Below are 21,677 nucleotides of genomic sequence, written 5' to 3' on the forward strand. Positions count from 1 at the left end.
TACACTCAACAAGCCACCAATAAAACTCAACTGCCTAACCTATAACCAAAGTCTCCTTTTAATTTGTTTTTTAAAAAAAGCGCTTGACAAACTTGCCCCGCATGCCGAAGTTGCCCCGATCTCCCCTAATATTACTAATCAATTGTTCATAGGTTGCTAATGTAACTTTATCATAATTTTGTATAACTCTTTAACGAAATAAATGTTTATTATTTAGTACGATGTAATTGATGGATTACCAAATATGTAAGCATGTTACACGATATACATGTACAGTACAGTACCATAATATGTTATTTTTCAAATTTATTAAATATATTCTATGCAGTAAATTGTTTATCAAATCAGATAAAATATATATACAGAATAATAATATCTTATGTTATTATATAATAATATAAAATATAACATACACGGATAAGCTGCTAACCGTTTGTTTGGTGTGTTTTTGTTTATAATCATCATTTTTATAGCTTGCTACTAAAACTATATTACACAGTCATAATTTTAAAATATAAATCACAAGATAAATATTGAATGATTCGTCACATACTGTATTTCAATATGTCTATTCTCAATAACTTTAGTGTTTCGTTGAGCAAACCAAAGAGCTTATTCTTTTAACATTTAATTTCAACATAATCGATTCAATAAAATTAAAATGGAATCAGATTTAAAATTTGTAGGAACGAGCGGAAAGGAAAATTTAAATTAGTATGTTCGAAATTTCGTCAGGAGTACACAGAAATAAATATAATCTGTTAAAAAATTTGTATCAATTTATTAAGATCAATGAATTTTCCGAGAAAAAGTACGGTACAAGTAGATGCATCTGAACCAAGCGAAGTACGGAGAAAAGTAGATAATAAGATATCAAAAGGCATGTATCTGTTATGAAATATAGGTCAATGTCTCACTAATCTGAAATGAGTGCGCCGTTTTTTTATTATCATTAATTTTTTACTATGTTTTTTTAAAATATTATTATAAAATGCTTATATTTAAGCGTATTTAAAAAAAATAAACAAGTCGTTTATACAATTAATTATCGTTTCACGTTTTTTCAGAACGTGAAACGATATTTATTAATAAACGACGATATTTAAGTATCTCTCTGTAAAATTTCTAATCGGCGTAAAAATATATACATTATGAGGTAATTACGGAATATTTTTAATATTGTTAATAATTAACTTTATTTAAAAACAATCTTCGAAATTCTTGTTAATTCTCAATTTTCGATGAAAAATTAAAAACGTTTAAAGTTAGGAGTTTTTATGAATATTATTTATAAGATTATTAAAATTGAAAATTTTAAAATAAAGAAATGCAAATTTGTTTCATTTCTATATTAAAAAATATCATAGATACCGGTTCCAGATTAATTGTTTCACCGGGAGTGAGACCGATGACGTAAAATCCTAGTGACGTCAACAGATATTCTTCCGCGATAAAAACGATTCTACATATTAATATAAATTATAAGTAAAAGTAGATTTTGTTAGCCGAATGCGTTTATCAAAATATAAAAATTTATAAAAAATTAATATATTGCTTATTTACATTTTACTTATAGGTTAATTTTATATGATTACTTTTCAGTTGTAAGAATACTTCTAAATAGTTCGATCATTCGGCTGTCCTTTTCACTTGGGACTACTTGTCATACGAACATGTCTTATAATTATGAAGAAGGAAGGTGAGACGTTTTATACAATTTTTAATTAATTGAAGTACTTTTATGTTGATAATTTAATAAATTGAATTCTACTAAGTTGGAATATGATTAATTGTAATCAATTTTGTAGTTATTTATATTATTAACTTGTTATTATTCGTCACTCCAATACCATTTCGATAACTCAAAATGGCGGACGTCCTTTTGTCGAAAGAGGAACACGTGTTGTTGCCATATTGATCGTTCTATAATTTTTTAAATAATAAAATTCAGTAATATCTTTTAGTTTAAAAATATTTTATATGTTCTAAACAATTAATTATATATTTCATTGCCATTATTTGTCATAATTCGTAAATTAATAAAATTCTTGTATTACGAAGTTCGATAAAAATGTCTTTGTGAATTGAATTAAAACTTTTTTTTCTTCTTAAAACGAAAGTACGAATTTGAGTAGGAATCACTCATGACCTAATTACATGCGAATTTTTTTTGTTTGAAATAAAAATTTAATATGAAGAATAAAAATATATCATCATGATCGCCCCCATTTATAAGGGAAGGGTTGTATGTGCAATGGATATACTCGTGTATTTTTTTTTTCTTTTATTCGTAAATTTTATCAGAAATTATTCAGATGAAATTATAATTTTCGATTTAATTTTTTATGAAAAGAGATTTTGCTAATTGTATAGTTTTAAACTTGCTGTATTTCAAAATTTAGGTTTTTTAAATATATTTAAATAAAATTAATAATTCTAAACAAATTTTTTTTTAATTCTAAATTATTTCAGTAGGTTTAGAAATATTTATTTCATTTGTTGTTAATACCAATAATACCACAGTGGCTAGTTTGTCTTTATTGTAAATGTTTCATAAAGCTTTTTTTTATAATTGTTTTCTGATAGGAACTTATTTAAACAGTAAGTTTAAAATTTTTTTTATACAGTATTAATTGGCAAACAATGAATATTCTCATTTGAATTTTCAATAATATATCGAATGTTCGAGCATGCCTGCCGAATATTAAAAAGTGGAGTTATTGGAATTTCAGAAACGAGACCATTGCATTGTCTTACTTGGCTAAATTGATCAAAATATTTTAGAATTTCATAAGTTCAAAATTAGTCTTATTACCTTTTTAGGTCAAGTTCCAGTTTGTGCTTTTTCTATTTGAGATTGATTAGTTGATTCATTGATTCTTCATCTGTCTAGACAAATTTTCTGATCACAGTCAAGACTCATTTACACATTACTAGAAAATACTTAGAAACAGAATAGTGATATCCCTTCCTGTGTAAAGATTTGTGTGCATCTAAATTTTGACAAACTTAAGAATAGAAAAATGTTTTTGTTATAATGTTACATTTCTGATCAAGTAAGCTCGTTTTAATTTAAATGTTTATATAAAATGGATGAAATATAACTAATTTTAAAAGACTAGTAAATATTTCTTTGTAATGAAGTAAATAACAATAATTTTGATATAATCAAATTATATTATTTAAATTTTCCATTTCATTTTGTCCAAATTAGTAAATGAATATGAAAGAACCTAAATGCAGAAAAATTCAGTTTGCAGTTTTCTGCTGTAGTGGATGATAAGCAAAATAAAATATTACTTCGTTTCTTCATTAGCAGAAAACATTTTCTGCTAATGAAGAAACAAAGTTTTTGGTTTGATCTGAATTTAAAATAATCAAAAATGAGAACCCAGATTATTTGAGGTGATAATAGACTGGTATTTGGATAACCAAAAACTTGGATAAAATGGGTGGCTGTGACTATTTCAGATTAAAAATTCTGAAAATAAAAGATTTATATGTAGCACTTTTTAAAGTCTTTTTTTATATTCTAGTGAATTTAATTATATATGAGAACAACAATTTTTACATTATTTATTATACAGCTATACCTAAAATTGCTTTAAAAATAAAAATGTGTATTATTGTAATTACATTTTAATATGAATGTTTAGTCTCACATTGAAGTTAAATGAGAAAATGATAACAAAAACAAACTATTTTGTAATGTGTATTATCATTTTTTTATACTGTACTTTATAACAGAAGTTACTTTTAGTTAACTTCTTTATACAATCTCTGACAATAAAGTTGGTGAACAATGTTGGCAACACTGAGAGGCCAAGCAAGGCCAAAAGTGTCAGTTACAAGGTATGTGGTGTTCAGATAACATTGTGTGTTAGTAGCAAAGGATGAAATTGGTTGAGTGGTGAAAATGGAGTAAGGAACGAACTTACTGTTTTGCTACAGGCTTGGCAAATTCACAAAAGTCATGCTATGCTGAAGCATGAGTTTCTTTCTACACCCCCAGTAAGCCAAGGCAGGCTTTTGGAGAAGGAACAATGACCAGACCCCACATAGCCATAATCATGCAGTAGATGCTGGCTTAAGAAAAAAGGGTGGTTGTCACTTGTGCGCCACCAATCTCACTTGATGTAGCTTTCCCAGATTACTTTGTTTCTGTGACTAAAAATTGCAGTAAAAGGCAAGAGATTTTCCAGCAAACCTGACATTCAGTTCAGTATGATGAGGGAACTCAATGTCTTCTTGAAAAAGGACTTTGTAGTTTTCAAGACTTCTACATTCACTCTCAAAACTGTATTGCCTTGGACAGGGACCACTTTGAAAGACAGTAAGGTATGTTTGCAGAACTATGTCAGTGCTTTCCTATTCTGAACTTTATTGTCAGCGGTTGTATGGCTGTAGAGAAATGACATACAAGTAATTTCTACCAAAACAGCGTATTTACATATAGATTCATCTTAGATAATGTGGAACCTCAATTAAGCATTCTATTGTAGTTAATATTTATCTATTTTTCATTACTGTATATTAAAGATAGGTTTAACGAAATGTAGAAATTGATTTGATTTTAAGCAATTCTTTACTGAGTACTTTGTAAACTTTTTTCCTGTTATAATAGTTGCTTATTATTTATCATTATAATGTTCAGCAAAAAAGTTTATTAATACATTCCATTTCATCATGCTTTACAGTTTGAAAGTAATACAAAAAGTAAAATTCACATATGAAAATAAAGTTTGTTCTATACATGTCAACAGAAAAAAAGAATTTTATTATTAGACTTTTTGAATTATTTTTTTGCATAATGTAAACAATCGAGCTTTTTGTCCAGTAGTTGACCGGCGGGTTGCACAAACCTTTGAGGGTCAACAGCATGGTTTTCTTCATCGAGCCTGATAAATGTGGCAACTGTGAAATGATAAACTAGCTCAATAATACGCATTTTGTAGAAAATATGCACCTGAGACAAAGTGCCCTCATTATTTTTGAAGACTTAACAATGCCTCATTAAGTGGTTGACTACCAGAAGGGATGTTGCATAATAATTTTTCCATGACTATGAGGGAGGCAACCTGTTATTCCTGTCATTGAGAATGGATTCATCGTAAGATGACTATAAAATATATTAACAATTCCTATTGTAACCTTCCTGTTTTTAATAATTTTGATTTTTGAAAACAAAATTTTGACATTTTTAAAAAATTTCAAGAATTTATTAGATTTCAAAGTAGCATAAGTTTAAACATTACAAATTGCTTAAATATTTAATATAACAGGATTATTAAGCATTTTAGACACTAAAGCATAAAAATATTTTTTAATACTGTTTTGTAATACAGTAGACCCCTATAAAACGGGTTCATATAATTCGGATTCGTATATAATGGTGAAAAAATTGCGACCGTATTTGTATAAACATGCTAAAAGAGACTCCTATATAACAGTAAAACATCATTGCCGACTCGTGTCACGTCAGGATTGGTCGAATCTAGACCAATAGCTGATGTTGCACAAACCATTGAGTTTAAACGACAGCGGACCTACTAAAAACAATTTATTATATAACATTCATAAAAATTATATTTATATTAATGATGTCTCCAAAGTTCAGCAAATTTTTCACAGAAAAATAATTTATCGGGAAACGTGTGCGCCTCCGTTTGATGTGCCGCTCCACAACGAAAACAAGCTTAACCGTAAGATGCTAAAACGGCACTATCGTTGTTCTTTCTAATATATTATTTATGTTCTTTGATTATTTGTTCCAAGCTTCTCAAAGTAGCACCTATATAAACACTATCTGAATCAAAGTGACGGTCTATGATTGGTATGGATCTTAGCATATTACGCTAACCAGCAAGGAGTTGAGGTTATATGGGACCAAGCTTCCATCATTAGACCCACGTCTAACAAGCACTCCATCAAACATCTCAAAAAGCTTGAGATTTATAAAGCCCAAGGGAAAACTACTTGTATCAATCATAGAGACGACCACTCTCTATCTACAGCATGGAAATCATTCTATGAAGATAAACTGTAATTTTTTACGAAACATTAATTTTTAATAGGAACTGTTGAGCTCTTTATTTTTATTTATTTTTATATTCTTATATCCCTATTATTATATTCATTCCATTAAGCGCACATCATTACAAACACATGTGCACTTATTATTTTTTCGTAATTTTAATTTATGTTCTATTTCTTTAATGTTCTTTTTACTTTATCATTTAACTGATGAAGATTGTTAAAGATAATTGAAAACGTTTTTACGATATTAAATTATTTGCTGGAATATTTAAAAAGGTGATAATTTTGATTAATTCTTTCTAGTTCCAGTACAAGTTAGTATTTTTATTGTGTTATAGTGGGGTCAGCTGTAGATATTAGCATGAAATTGAGTAATTTTGTAAATAGAAAATGATGTATATATAAATATACTAGCTGTATATTTTGCAAAATGTATCTATTGTAAATGTATAACACTTCCTGCAGGGGAATTTTGAAAATCCCTTCTTGGTGTACATTCTCTTGAAAGTACCCTATTAAAACGCAAAAAACCACATATAAAATATTCTAATAGAAGACCAGTTCTTTATGGTAAGTCTTAATTTTGTCTCTCCCCATGGGAGGAATTTCGACATCTATATAATATAAAAACATGCGTGTATTTGAATGCAACATTTTGTCAAAATTTCAAAGCAATTGGTTAAGAACTTTCAGAGATTTAAGATTTTGAACAAACAAACATTTACATTTTTATTTATATAGATTTTAACTTAAAAGATTATGGTAAGATAAATTACAAATAGAATGAAAATATGATTAAAGTTTTTTATGCAGAAAACAGTGTTTACGAATTTTATACTGTTGTAATATAAATGTAATAGACAAAGTAAAATGTGTCTTAAGCTGAAAAGCTTAATGAAATTTAGCAATTCCAATAGAAATACTACTAGAGTTCTTGATTTGATTTTAAACCGGTCTGTGCTGACTAGAAATTTTTTAATCTCATCATTATGAAGTAAAATTTGCAATGATAAACAATTATAAATAACTACTAGCAATTTATTATTCACAATCAAACATTGCTAGATTCTCAGGCTATAATTTAACTAATAATTATATATAATTTCAGAATGTGGTCTAAAAATAGGTTGTTAGTACTTTTAAAATTTATTTACGTATTTTACTTATCTTTTACTTATAAATTAAAATTATTTAAAATGATTCAGACTATTCTAGAAGAAAAGATTTACTCAAAGCAGGACTTAAACCTTGTAACTTCTGCTTACCATGGCAGATTCATTGTCAGTTATGCTGTTTGGACCTTCATCCTATCTTCACTTGAATACATTTAGAATGATAACCATATAGGTTAATCACTATGCTAGCTGGAACCATTTTACATTCAAGGCCTTCCATGGGGATGCTTTCTAAATAATTAAAATAAATCAATATATTTGAGAAACAAAATCAGATTTTTTTAAATAAAATTGAACCAAAATAGATATAAATTTTTTAATACATTGAAACAGTCTTCATTGAATGTATAGTACATGAAAAACTCATGTTCAGGAAGACTTGCACATACACCTAATTCCTGAATAACATCAGTATAGCATGTTTTACTTCATCAAGACCATGAAGGTATTTGATTGATTTGATGAATCATTCTTGAAAATAAGGAAGCAATTATTCAAACTTTTTTATCATTGATTTTTAATTAATTTGCAGTTTAAAGTACCATAATTTTCTGAGGATATCATGCAGCAGCATATACTCCATGAAAAGTTGCTACGTGGAAATAAAACTTCTGAGTAACCTGCATCTCTGAACATTTTGTAGTATGCAATTTAGAAGATATTTTAATATTCTACTCCCAAATCACTATAATGAAGTAATAGGAGGAAAAAACACTTAATTCTCAACTCAAACAAAAAAAAGTTCCAAAGAACTGAAGCTCAAAATTTGTCTAGCATTAGATGATTTACTTTCAAGTCATTGGAGCGGATGAACTCCTGGTGGTACAGTTTTATTACATTAAATTAAAATAAAATTTTTCTGAAGAGCCTTTTTCTTACAGCATTGTCCCAAATACTCTCCTCTTTCCTGTTTTTTTTAGTTTTGTTAAAAGTTTGATGAAGATATAATTATAAATATGTGAAGTAGAAAACAAACAATACAGTATTTGTAATAGAACTGCCTAAACTGCATTGTGCCAAATACGAAATGGTCACTGAACAAAATTTTTCTTTTCATTTTTGTCTGATTTTATTAAATGTTATAAAAAATTTTTACTATATTATTTAATATTTATAATTAGGTAATAAGGTAGTTAACATAGTCTTCATAATTCTATTGTGATATGGATGCTTTCCATAGAAAAGACAGCCCATTCTTGCAGAAGGGATTTCTTGAGAGCCTTGTGTGGGAATTGGCATAGGCCTTCAGCTCACTTTCACTATATTGCGTAATCAAATAGGTTTAGGTCAGGTGAAATGGCTCCTTCAAAATGAAATTTGAAACTTTTTCTTTTAACCAGTCCAGTGTAGTTTTGACACTGTAGGCCAGAACTGAATCTTGCTGATTTTTTTTAACAGAATTCTGTAGATGGTATTGATTTGATGAATCATTCTTGAAAATAAGGAAGCAATTATTCAAAAGTTGTTTTATCATTGATTTTTAATTAATTTGCTGTTGAAAGTACCATAATTTTTTCTGACAATTGACAAACAATTGAGCAGTGCATATACAGTATCATTTTGCACATCTAGGAGCACAACTGCTTCCAGTTTCTCTTTTCTGTGAGTTGACTAATAATTTAATAAATCACACTGTAATGTTTTTATTCTATTTACTACTAACAAGGAGATCCTATGGCTTTGGGGAAACAGATTTTGATGATCATTGGTGTAGAGGTACATCATGTGAGTGTACTACCTGTAAAATACTAAAGTGCAACACTCAAATATAATCGAGAAAAACAAACTTAAAGTTTTCTTTAGCCCTTTATAAGTTATGCGTACTTCCGATTGAGCTTGCTGTGGCGTGAGTGGTACCACTCTTGACTCGTATGCTTGCGCGCTCGTGCTCGATTCTCTTGTTGTGTATACTTTTTTCATTTTTTTTTAGTCATAAATACTTGTAATGTATTTATTTATTCACTCATTCATTTATTTCTTATTATTTGTTGGTTTTTTGGTATTTTTTTTATTATTTATTTTAATTTAATTTCTACTATTCCAAGTCTAATATTTTTACTTTGAAAACTTGCCTTTGTCAAGTTGAGAGGAAGCTACTTATGCCAGGTTTCAACATGGGTCTCTAGTCTTTTTCACTCACTCTTTTAACAGTTTGTTTCTGAATTTCTACACAAAGATGTATTTGTGCAGAGAAATTTATTTTGAATAATTATTTTATAATTAAAAAAAGTCATCAAGAGAAGCAAGTTCTTCACGTTGTGACGAAAAAACTATTGATGATAACTCTTTATACAGTGATGTATCGAAGCAGCATCTAAAAGATGGAGTAGAGTATTATGAGACTTTACTTTTCGAAAATAATTTAGTTGCAACATCATCTTCAACAAATAAAAATATTAGACTTGGAACAGTAGAAATTAAATTAAAATAAATAAAAAAAAAAACCAAAAAATCAATAAATAATAAGAAATAAATGAATGAGTGAATAAATAAATACATTATAAGTATTTATGAATAAAAAAGGGGGAAGTATACACAACAAGAAAATCAACCATGAACGCACAAGCATACAAGTCAGGAGCGTTACTACTCAAGCCACAGCAAGCTCAATTAGAAGTATGCGTAACTTATATATAAAGGGCTAAAGAAAACTTCAAGTTCGTTTTTCTTGATTATATTTGAGTGTTGCACTTTAGTACAGTCGACCCCCCCCAACATGGATTCCTGTAGTTAAGATTTCTATATCACGGCGAAGAAATTGCGACAGTATTTGTACAAGCATGATAAAAAAAACTCATATAATTTGGTAAAACGTCATTGTCAACTTGTGTCGTGACAGGATTGGTCGAATCTAGACCAATAGCGGATATTGCACAAACTGTTGAGTTTAAACGAGTAGCGGACCTACTAAAAACCATTTATTATTTAATGGCTATAAAAATTATATTTATATTAATGATGTCTCCAATGTTCAGCGAATTTTTCGCAAAAAAAAGATAATTTATCAGGAAGCACGTGAGCGCCATTTGATGACAAGCTCCACGACGAAAACAAGCTTAAGCAATGGCGTAGTCGAATGGTGCATGTTTGGTAAGTAATCCTACAATTTTTTGTTTATAGCATATAATTTTTTGGGAATAATCCATATAAACAATGTATATTGGAAATGTTGAGTCGAATTAGTGTAGAATCGATTAATTTTATGAAAGAAACCTTTCAAACAGCTGTAGTCAGTAAACGGCATACATGTCGGGCTGTGATTGGCTGGACTTGTAGAAAATGGATTCATAAAAACCGGAACGTATCTACCGTGCTATAGGGGAGGTTGACTGTATTTTACAGATGGTACATTCACATGGTGTACTAACTCTACACGAAAGATCATCAAAATCTGTTTCCCCAAAGCCGTGGGGTCTTCTTGTTAGTTACTTAAAAATGTGACTTCTGTATTAATTGACTTACCCACTTGAATTTCTAATCTTTAAAAAAAAATTTAAATAGAGTATAATAAGTACAGTGGAACCTCGGTATACGTCTGCTTTAGAATACGTCCAATTCGGAATATGTCCTGTTCGGACGAAACAAATTTTGCTCTGTATACGACTTTTGTTCGGTATACGACTTAATTCAATTATACGCGCCATCTATGAACAAGTAGCACTATCGGTGTACTACACTAGACTAGACGTTCGCGGTGCTACGGTTTATAACTTTGTTAAATTTCTTCTGATTTTAATTTGTAAGTAACATTTTATTATTTTTATTAATCATGAATTGCAAAAGGGCAGCAGAAAAATAAAAAAATGACTAGAATCACAACGGAACTGAAAAAAGAGATTGTTGAGAAATATGAAGGTGGCACGCGTGTTCGAGATTTAATTGTTGCGTTCCGTATTCCGAGAACGACAATATCGACAATCGTGAAAAATAGACATTATTAAATCTGCTAACGTTGCGAAAGGGGTTAAATCAATTTCTAAACAGAGATCAAGAATATTAGATCATGTGAGAAATTGCTTTTGCTTTGGATAACTGAAAAACAGTGTGCTGGCGACAGCGTACCAGAACTGACATTAAAAATCACTTGAAATGTGCGAAACATAAGGCAAACCTAGTAGCAACAGAAGCAATTATTTGCGAGAAAGTTAAAAAGACACATGCTGATCTCATGAAGAATCAACCAGCAACTAGCCAGGATAGCTAGGTGTTTAAAGCCAGCCATTTTTTTTACATGAGAACGGATTAATCGTTTTTACATTACTTATTATGGGAAAGGTTGGTTTGGTATACGTCCTATTCGGTATAAGTCCAAACATCAGGAACGGATTAAAGTCGTATACCGAGGTTCCACTGTATTTAGAACTTTGAATATTTCTTGCATTTTATTCTGTATTATATGCATTTTGCCTAATCATTTACTGCTTAAAAAATTTAAAAAGTCCACAGACCCCTGATAAAGAACTCCAGTCTTAAAAGGACTTTTATGTCACTGATCTGCTTGTTTCTAATGTTAGTGAGATTAGTAGTGGACTGGTATGATGAATCCTCCATATTTATTAAAGAATTTAGTTTTTAAAAACCTGTTTTTCAGTGTATGTATATATATATATAATTATTTGATTAACATGCCTGGAATTTACACTGCAGGGTCATTAAAAGCATATAAAAACCTAGATGCTTACTATTATTTTGTCAGTGGGGAAATTTGGGATACTTTGATCAGGTGAATTAGATATGTTTTATGGAGTAGTAGTGTGTTGCCAACAGTCAATCAAAAATGGAGCAAGATGAGTGTTGCTTCACCTATAAAAAAGGATTGGCAAAATTGTTGCTGGACATTGTGCATGGCTGAGTCAGTCACTTTTTCAATACAAATGGAACATCCATTTAATAAGTAGAAAGCTTTCATATGAGAGCATAAATTAATTTTTAAATGTGTTACTATATTATGGGATTGGAAAAAATCCACAACAACAAAGCAATTAAACAGTGCTTACAAGTTAATAATAATGCTAGTAAGCTGCCTTTTTACTGGAAGTATTTTTGTGCCTACTCAAGGGCCACATTTCTTCATGTAATGAGAGAGTAGTGAAAATGATATTACAAGCAGCTATTGCTACACATCGCTGCATTATAGTTTAGAAACTCTTTCCACTCGAGCTAAACATGGATGCCGTAACCTATCCTTTAATTCCAGTTACAGCTGAAAGTACTGCATTAAAGAATTAAAGAATTACAATATTTAAATAGAGAGAAAGAATTGAGTATTTTTCTATTTGAAAATGTGAACAAAGTAGAGATAGGAGATAGATAATTATATTTAAAACAGTATTTTCTTATTCTTTAGATAACTTTCAGTGTCATTTTAGAAAATTTAATCCTTCTTAATCTTACTATATTTTTATCAACAGTTATTTATACTTTTTTATTTTTACAGCATAATATTGTATTATACACACAATTGTCCATTATGCTTCACATGTGTAGCAGACGTAAAAGCTGCTTTATCTTTGCTGCAGCGACCCCTTTTAGTAAGCGTTTAGAAATGGTTTGCTACATTATAGTGCTTTATTTAGAAATGCTTTACTGTATAGCAGTGTTTCTCAACGGGCGATATCGCCCCATGTAGGCATTTTTTCATGTTGAGGGGGTGATTAGTAACAATTTATATTTTGGGAGTGAAAAACAATTTTCTGGGCGATATAGTAAAACATTATATTAAGAATAATTAGATATTTTATTTGTTATATCGTAACATAGTTAAACAAATAACATACTAGTCACTAATCTATACAATGCAGTACGAATTTGGCTGTTAGCCTTGGCTCTGGGCATAGGAATTTTGAAGTGAAGTAGGCGATACTACATAACGGTTTTATTGAAGGGGGCAACGATTCGTTAGAGGTTGAGAAACACTGCTGTATAGTGATCAAGCAGCACTGCATAAAGAAATGCAACCAAGTCAACATGCACACAATGGCAACTTCTGCTAATACCATCTATTTAGTGGTTCTACCACTGCTTAGATCAGTGTTTCTCAACTGGGTCAATATCGCCCCATGTGGGCGTTTTTCCATGTTGAGGGGGCAATTAGTAACAATTTATATTTTGGGGGCAAAAAGCAATTTCTTGGGTGATATAGTAAAACATTATATTAAGAATAATTAGATATTTTATTCTTTATATCGTATAATAATTAAACAAATAACATTATACTAGTCACTATAGTCACTAGTCTGTTCAATACAGTATGAATTTGGCATTAGCATTGTCCCCCGGCATCGGAATTTTGAAGTGAAGGGGGCGATGATTTGTTAGAGTTTGAGAAACACTGGCTTAGATAATCTATCTTGTTCCTGGCATTCACTTCAACCCTTGTTGTTATATTGTTATAAAGTTTTTTGCTTTTCCTTGCTAACTGATCCCTGCCCTAGGCCATTACATTTCTGGGAAGGTGAACTCTGTGAGACTTCTGGACAGGTAGGAAGGGTTGCGTTGCATTGCATAGTGCCAAAATTGCCACTTGGCAATATTTTTATTAAAGTAGCGATAAAAACTGTCTGTTTGTTCTGACATTCAGCATGGAATTGAATCATAAAGCAACTTCAGGAAAAACAGCAGAATGTCAAGCTCCTGTGCGATGGGAGTCCCCTGCACCACACACCTGAAGATTTCATGACATCACATGGCAAATCTGGTTCTCAACATCACAAGGAACTGATGTTTAGAACCGAAGGTAGTTTTCATGCAGTGCAACCCAGCATTTCCAGATTGAGGGTTTTTTATTGACTGACAGAAAATTTGGGGACTTTTTTCCTCCTGTTGATCTTTTATTCAGTAGACTAAAACAAAAATTTTGACATGACACAACATGTGAAATACTTTTTGAACATTGTTATCAATTTCCTTTCTTGTTGGAAACCAGCTATTTCTAATTGATCAAATTTGTTATTTGGAATTATTCATTAAAAAAATTATTCCTATTGCTAATAAGGAGATGGTCAGACATTCAGGTTTCTAATTTGAACGAAACATTGTGAGCATGTAGTGACGACAGCTAATTATGATGATATCAGAATGAATCATTACTGATAAATCATTGTGATTAATCTTTTTAACAACTTTAAACCATTTTGTATGATTGCTATGTTTAGTATGTATGATTGATGTGTTACTGAATAATAATAAAAAAATTGATTTATAATTATTTTGTTGTAGGACACCTAAGAATTTAATATTTGAGCATAATAAAAATTTTAGAAAAACAAAATTATGATGATTGAACCATAATCACAGACAAAATAATTCATAACAGCAAATTGGATAGTCTTACATAGGAATCATAAACCTGGGACCATTAGGACTTAAACAGCAGATAAATCAAATTACAGAAAGCAGCCATACTAAGGCTAATGTCAGACAAGCGTGATTTCATGTCCATCATTTTTGATGGACATCACAGGATTCCAAAAACATATGGGAGTGGTCAGATGGATGAGGACACGAAAAATGATGCTGCGCTGCATGGAAAGCCCGCTGGATCATCCATGATAATCTCATGATGGATTGTGACCATTGCATGCTAGGAGATACACTCAAAGTCTGTGGTTATAAGACAAATGTGAAAAACAACGGACATCTTAACATTGTTTTGAGGAAGTACAAGGTCAGTGTCTTCCTGCCGAAGGATGTACAGTACCTCTATTTTAAAAAATGCACATTGATATAAGTAAAATGATCAACAAAGTGTGAACAAAGTATAAAAGATACAATAAAAATTATAAACAGAAGAAAATAACAATTACAATATGTATTATACAAAATGGATTTACACTTATTTTTAAAAAGGTTAAAATTACAATATAGATACGGTTCCACAGGCTGTATGTGAGAGGCTATTCATTGTTATAATAAATAAACATATACATAATGTAGTAAAAAGTATATATTCATAAGTAAAATTGTGTGTACATAAAAACAGGTTATTTCATTTAAAATGAAATTTTCTTTAAATCAAAAATATGTCTATAAAATTAATCAATTTTAATCTGTGTGACTGATTTGCAGTAATCTTAAATACCAGTTTAATAAGTCCTATTAATAGAAATACACACTGTACTGGTGAATGAAATAATATTTGAATAAATTAAGGACATTGAGCCATATTAATTTAATGTATCTATAATTGTCCATATAACTGTTGTAGCCTGCTGCTATTTTATGGAACAATAATACTGTTTAATTTAATTCACAAAAAATGTAGACAAAGAATTAAGTTAATTGGCAAGTAATATGGTGATAGAATGTTTACAACTTAAATCACGTGATTTTTTTTCTGAAGAAATTTGTGCCATGGAAATTTAATTATAGATCAAATGTGCCATGAGATAAAAAAGATTGAAAAACACTGGTCTAATGTGATACCAAATAATCTAATTTTTCTACTTTTACTATGATGTGCAAATTTTAATAACTAAGAACTACCATTTTAGTAAATTTGAATTGCACCATTAACCACATTAAAAAGTTGTTTATTAGACCCTTTTTTTCTCCCTGTAAGCTGATTTCTTCTTTTAACTTTATAACGGACATGCATTCAGGAATATATATGTATAGATTAAAAATGTGTTTACATTTACACACTGATGAGATTTTAATGAGTAATTTGAAGTTTTGAATTAAATATGTACAGTATATTAATAATATAAAGACAGTTTGTGTGTGTGTGTGTGGCATCCTTATAACTCCTGCAAGTTTTGTCTAAACCAGATGAAATTTTGGTTATATTTGTTTTGTTCTGATGGAAAGTATAGGCTATTTTATTTTGTGGAAATATTAGCTATAGAATAAATGTTTTATTGATTTCCAATTGGTGATTGCACTTGCATTGCAGTGACATCAGTGACCTCATTTAATTCGTGCTTGACAAGGGAATTTCCCTTAAGTTGCATTATTAAATATATTGGCAAATGGCATATTTAAACTTACTTCATTAAATTTAAACTTTTTTAAAAATATAGCTGCATTGTATCACTTCTATAACAAATTAAAAAAAAAAATTCAAAGTGACCCTGTGATGATCTATTATCCAATCAGAAGTAACGATCTAATGAGCCTGTTATTTAGAAAGTGTTATTTTGCATCTAATGTAATGTACATACAATTCATATTTGTTTTGTCAATGTGGAATTAAAGACACTATTTTGTCCAAAAAAAAAAAAATGCTTGGGGAAAGCCTAATACCCTGTTTTCACCAAGCATTTCAATCTAGATTGTGACCAAGGTCGGCGACTATGCTGTGGTGTGACCTCTATCGACCATTTCAATCCCAACTGAAACAAGGTTCAATCGCAATCAAGTCAGGAGAGTTCTTGAAACTAGATCCAGTCATAAGAGAGATTACACAATCCCACGCATCAAGAAAGTACAAGATGGCTGCAGAACACGTGTTGGGCTATCAACTTCTTCTTCTTCTTGGTGCCATATCAGATTCCTGACGTTGGCGACACCTGGCGTAGGTTTGTAATCCGCCAAGGTGTATACTAGGGAAAGTTACTACCCAGAGTGGTTTCCCGTTGCCTTCTCTGGGGTGCGATGTTACACGAGGGGAACTAATGCCTTCCGGGAGGACTTTTATGGGGAACTGGCCTCCTATTTAGTCGTTATTGGCAAGGAGAAAACCCGGAAAACTCCAAGCAGCCAGCCTGTCCGATCGCGGCGCGAACCCACGACCGAACTCCCAGTGTTTAGGGTACGAAGACCACTCGGCCACTGGTGGGCGGGGCTATCAACAGAGAAATAAAAAAGACATCTGGAGAGACAATGACATCTGTCTATTATTAGATATATGACCCAAAAAAAAGCAGTTATTTCTAACCAAAACTTTCATTTTGTTTGTTGACGTTTGTGACTAACCGTGTAGTTATGTCAGTTTTATCATCACATGTAATAGCTGGGAAAAACAGTAGAGCAGTGTTTCTCAACGGGGTGATATTGCCTCCATGTGGACATTTTTTCCAGAAACACTGCTCTACTGTTTTTGTTTATTAGAAAACTGCACCACTCCTATGGGAGTATAATACTAGGATACATAAAACAAGATAAGTGATTCAATGTAAACATAAAATTAGAAAATTCGGCTTTTAGTGAAAACTAAAAAGTAATATTAGAAATTAGAGATTATAATTAGTCTTTTCTTCCATATTTTTTGTATATAATTGTAAAAGGTATCAAACAGAGGCTTCTGAACAAGTTTATCCAGTGGACATGGCCACCTGAAACCATGCATGAAGATTTCTAATTTCGAATAAGTCTATCTTGATCATAAATTGGACAGTGGTAGATCATATGGTCGACGGTATCAAGGTTTCCCATGGAACAAAAGCAAAAGGCAGTTTCTGCCTGGTTATCTATTGCCAGGTAGCTTCTAAAATTACCATATTCAGTAAGTAGTTGAGCAGTAGTAAACGTTAAAACTCTTAAGTGGTGAAGAGAATCTGCTATCAACACTAGGGAAATAGTTTGGTTATTTTATCCGTCTTATTGCTCAACCATTGCTGGTTTCACTTCTACATAGCATTGACACGGATATAATTTTTTAGGCTGCTGCGTGAGAAAGGGATGAGAGTATAGTCCAAGTCAGTGTCCTTTGCAGCTGACTTAGCCTCAAAGTTGGCTTTTTCATTTCCTATTTTGCCGATATGACCAGGAACAAAAATAAAAGTTATCCTATTCACATGATTTTTAATATGGTGCTGGATATATGTGATTTTGTTGCTATTGCAGTTGGGATTTAGAAGGGCTTTTGGACAGACTGAAAGTCACTGAAGATGTTGAAAGAGAGAGTTTTGTTACATAGAGAAGTGGCCCACTGAACAGCTTGGTAGACAGCATCTTCCTCAGCTTGATAGATGGAGGTATGTGGGGGGTACCTGTACCTTTTTAATATATTTTGGGCAAAGTATGTCAATTTGAAGGTAAATGCAGACACTTGAGCCAACATGAAGGGGTTCTTTGGACCCATCTGTGTAGATGTTAATGTCAGCATGGACATCCAGGGTGGAAGCAGATGACACCACGTGCACTCTGGAGATAACCCTGCTTACATGGTGATGATCACAGTTGGTGGTGTAGTTGCAGTGTGGAAGCATGTGAACAGCTGTAGATAGGAGCAGAGACTGTTGTTGAATCTTGATGTTTGTAATTCTGATGTAGTAGGTAAGAACTTTTTCTTAAATACATAGTGGTAAAGGAAGGAGCTCTGCTAGAATCAGAGGCATTTGTAGAAACAGTTCTGCAGGACTTTGAAATTTTGATGGCAAACTGTCTTTGGAGAGAGAGAGTAATTTACTTGCTATTGTAACTTTACTCGTTACATGACCCCAGCTAGAAGCCGCGTAAAGTATCATTGGTTGTATTGCCCCATTATATAGAGTTTTATAAGCTTTGTGATTTATTCCCCAGATGCATCTAGCACATTTTAGCAGCATGTAGTTTATTTTCTTGGCTTTAGCCAAGATATAATCAATATGGTAACTGTATGTGAGTTTAGTATCAAGAATTACGCCCAGGTACTTTTGCTGATCTACCCATTTGATTGAGTCACCATTTAATAAAAGCTTGGGGTATGAAAATTTGTATTTGTTTGTGAAAAGCATAGCTTTGGTCTTGTAAGTACAGAACTGGAGTTTATTAAGATAGGCCCATTTGGAAGCTTTACTCAACATTTCGTTTAGCTTACTTTCCAAAAAAGCAGTGTCCCTATGCTGACATGCAATGACAAGGTTGTCAGCATAGGCTTGAACACTTATTGCGTTGTCACGTTTGTTTTTCAGAAAGGAGTTAACCACCAGGTTCCATAAGAAAGGAAATAAGACACCACCTTGAGGGCAAGATTTTGTTAGGAGTTTTGTAACAGTGTGAGAATGATAAGATAGATTTATTTTCCTATTAGTTAAAAAGGAGGAGACCAACTTGATAAGATAGTTGGGACAATCTAGTTGGGAGAGCTCGTTGATAATGCTTGGGTGCCAGCAGTTATCAAAGGCACATTTAATGTCTAAAAGGATATTTTTCAGGCCTTCTTCTATAATTTGTGTTAAGGTATAGTGTCCTCAGCACTTCTGCTTTTTCTGAAGCCATACTGGTTTGGGTCAAGCCAGTGGTGTGTATTAGCATGCCACTCAAGACGGCCCAAAATCATTTTTTCAAAAACCTTAACTATTACAGGAAGAAGGCTAATTGGTCTATACAACTTGGAGGGATCGGTATTTTCAGTTTTTGGCTTTTTGATAAGGATGACATTGGCAATTTTCTAGTGAACAGGAAAGTAAGAAAGTCTTAGGCAGGAGTTGTACAGACTGAGTAGAAAGGCTCCAAAATGTTGAAACACGCCTGTAGCATTTTGGCATAGATCTCATCACCTCCTGGCGCCTTATGAGGTCCCATGGAGAAAATTGCTTTCTTGAGATCAAAGGTGGAGAAATAGTAATCAATTTCAGTTGGAGCTGCGCGCACACTTATCCAATTTTTTCTGATAGATTTATGTTCAGCGGAATCATCAGTGGTATTATCTCCAGGGAAGAGTTGTGCAGCCAGGGTTAATAAAGCAGATTTGATATCATAATTATGATGGGTGTTATTTATGGGTGCCAGAAGAGTATGATCTGTGTTGCTCCTGTTTAGAATCCTGTAAATGTTTTTCCATGGATCAATATTTCCCCTTGTATTGTAGTAGTTTTGCCAAGATTTCAGCTTTTCTGACACCATTTCACTGATATATTTCTTTTTTGCTGACCTGTATTCAATTTCTTGATTGACTCTCAATAGGGGATTTTTCTGTCTTTGAAATTTGCGCCTAAGAGAATTGACCTGTTTTCTCAGAAATGTTAATGTTGGGGTCCACCACAGCACAGCCTTTCTTAGAGGGACTTTTCTGGGAATGGCTTTTTCTGCTGCACTTTTCAGAATATCATTTAGCTTTGACACCCATTTGTCAATTTCCTCTTCAGTGTTAAGAAAGGTTTGGGTACTTAAATTATTCAGTTCTTCTTGGATTAGGTCATAAAACATTTGCCAGTTTGCCTTTCTCAAATTGAAGGAGTTACTTTTTGTAAGGCAAAGTCTGTGTTGCTGATCAGTGCAAAAGGAAATGGCTCTGTGATCAGATAGCATCTCCTGGTCAACCAGAGACCAACATGTGATGTTTTTAGCCAGAGAGGAGCCAGTGATAGTTAAATCAATCCAACTTTTGCCCAGAACGGAGTCATAAGTAGGATCACTTGGTTCATTTATAACAGTAAAATCTTGCCTTTAAGTTTCTAAGAATTCTTCAAAATGGGTACCCCTGCTTTTTTTCTATGATGTCATGCTACAGTGGATTTCGGGCATTGGAGTCAACACCAATCAGCAGCCTATTTTTATCAATTGTTTTGTAGGTTTCCTCCAAAAAAGAGATAGCATCATTCAGAGGCAAGCTGGGATAGCAGTAAACTGATGATAAGAACATAACAGTATCCAGAGTAATAGATATTACTGTGCAGAACTCATTACATAGCTGGGTAAGCTGCAGTATGGGGATATTTGGGTTGCATATAATAATGCAAGCTAGGGGATTGGGGACGACTGCAGAGATAATCTTGAAACCCCTAGGAAAGCCAACAATTTTGATATTGTATACGTAGGGATCCTGTAAAAGAGCAATGTCTATGTTGTTAACTATTAAGTAATTTGCCAGATTACCTGTGACTGCTTTGGAGTGATTGACATTAAATTGAACAATTTTAATATGCTTCTTGGTCTGTGGTTCTTGGTATGTTTCTTGGTCTCCATAGTCTGTGTTTTCAATCAGTTTTGATTTAACTTTTAAGTATACAGGACATTCTGGGTCTATGGCTTTGTGAGAAACATTTTGAACATTCATTTTTAGTCGTTTAGCCCATCTGATACAATTAATGCACTTAATAACAGGGGACTTGGTCTTTTCCACACAGGTTCTATAGCTGTGACCCTCTACACCACAGTGTGAGCAGGCTGGTTGTTCCGGTACATAATTATGAAACAATGTGACCAATTTTACAGCAGTTGCAGTATTGTTTGATTCCTAAGTACAGTAGAGCGTCGTTTATCTGAATCCATTGGGGACTGGGGTTGTTCGGAATATCGATGTTTCGGATAACCGATTATGTACGAAAAAATATATTAATTTATCCCATCTTGACATTTTTCTCTGTTGCATGTCGCTTTGCATTGAATTTTCGTCGATGTTAAGCCTAACGAAGACTATTGTATCATTAAAATTTTTTTTTTAATTTTGTATGAACAAAATAAATATATTGAAAAATATAAAAACAATAAAAAATTATACTTCAGAAGTTAATTTAGTATCAAAAACGTAAAATATTTGAGTAGCCCAAGACATAGCCAAAGATTGCAGCGCCACAGCACTGGCGAAAATTTAAATTTGCC

At 31.9% G+C, this 21,677-nt stretch overlaps 1 protein-coding gene across 1 annotated transcript in view; it reads left to right on the forward strand.

The window, feature by feature from the left end:
• The first annotated feature begins 777 nt into the window (after nucleotides 1-777).
• LOC111633178 (eukaryotic initiation factor 4A-I-like) overlaps nucleotides 778-21,677 on the forward strand; it is a 90,393-nt gene continuing 69,493 nt past the window's right edge. The window contains exons 1-2 of the mRNA XM_023377700.1: nucleotides 778-880; nucleotides 1,603-1,699. Coding sequence (XP_023233468.1) covers nucleotides 793-880; nucleotides 1,603-1,699 — 185 coding nt within the window. The 5' untranslated portion in view covers nucleotides 778-792. The remainder of the gene's footprint in view (nucleotides 881-1,602; nucleotides 1,700-21,677) is intronic.

Source organism: Centruroides sculpturatus, unplaced genomic scaffold (assembly GCF_000671375.1).
Source record: "Centruroides sculpturatus isolate CEXI.00-Female unplaced genomic scaffold, Cexi_2.0 scaffold594, whole genome shotgun sequence".
NCBI classification, from domain to species: Eukaryota; Metazoa; Arthropoda; class Arachnida; order Scorpiones; family Buthidae; genus Centruroides; species Centruroides sculpturatus.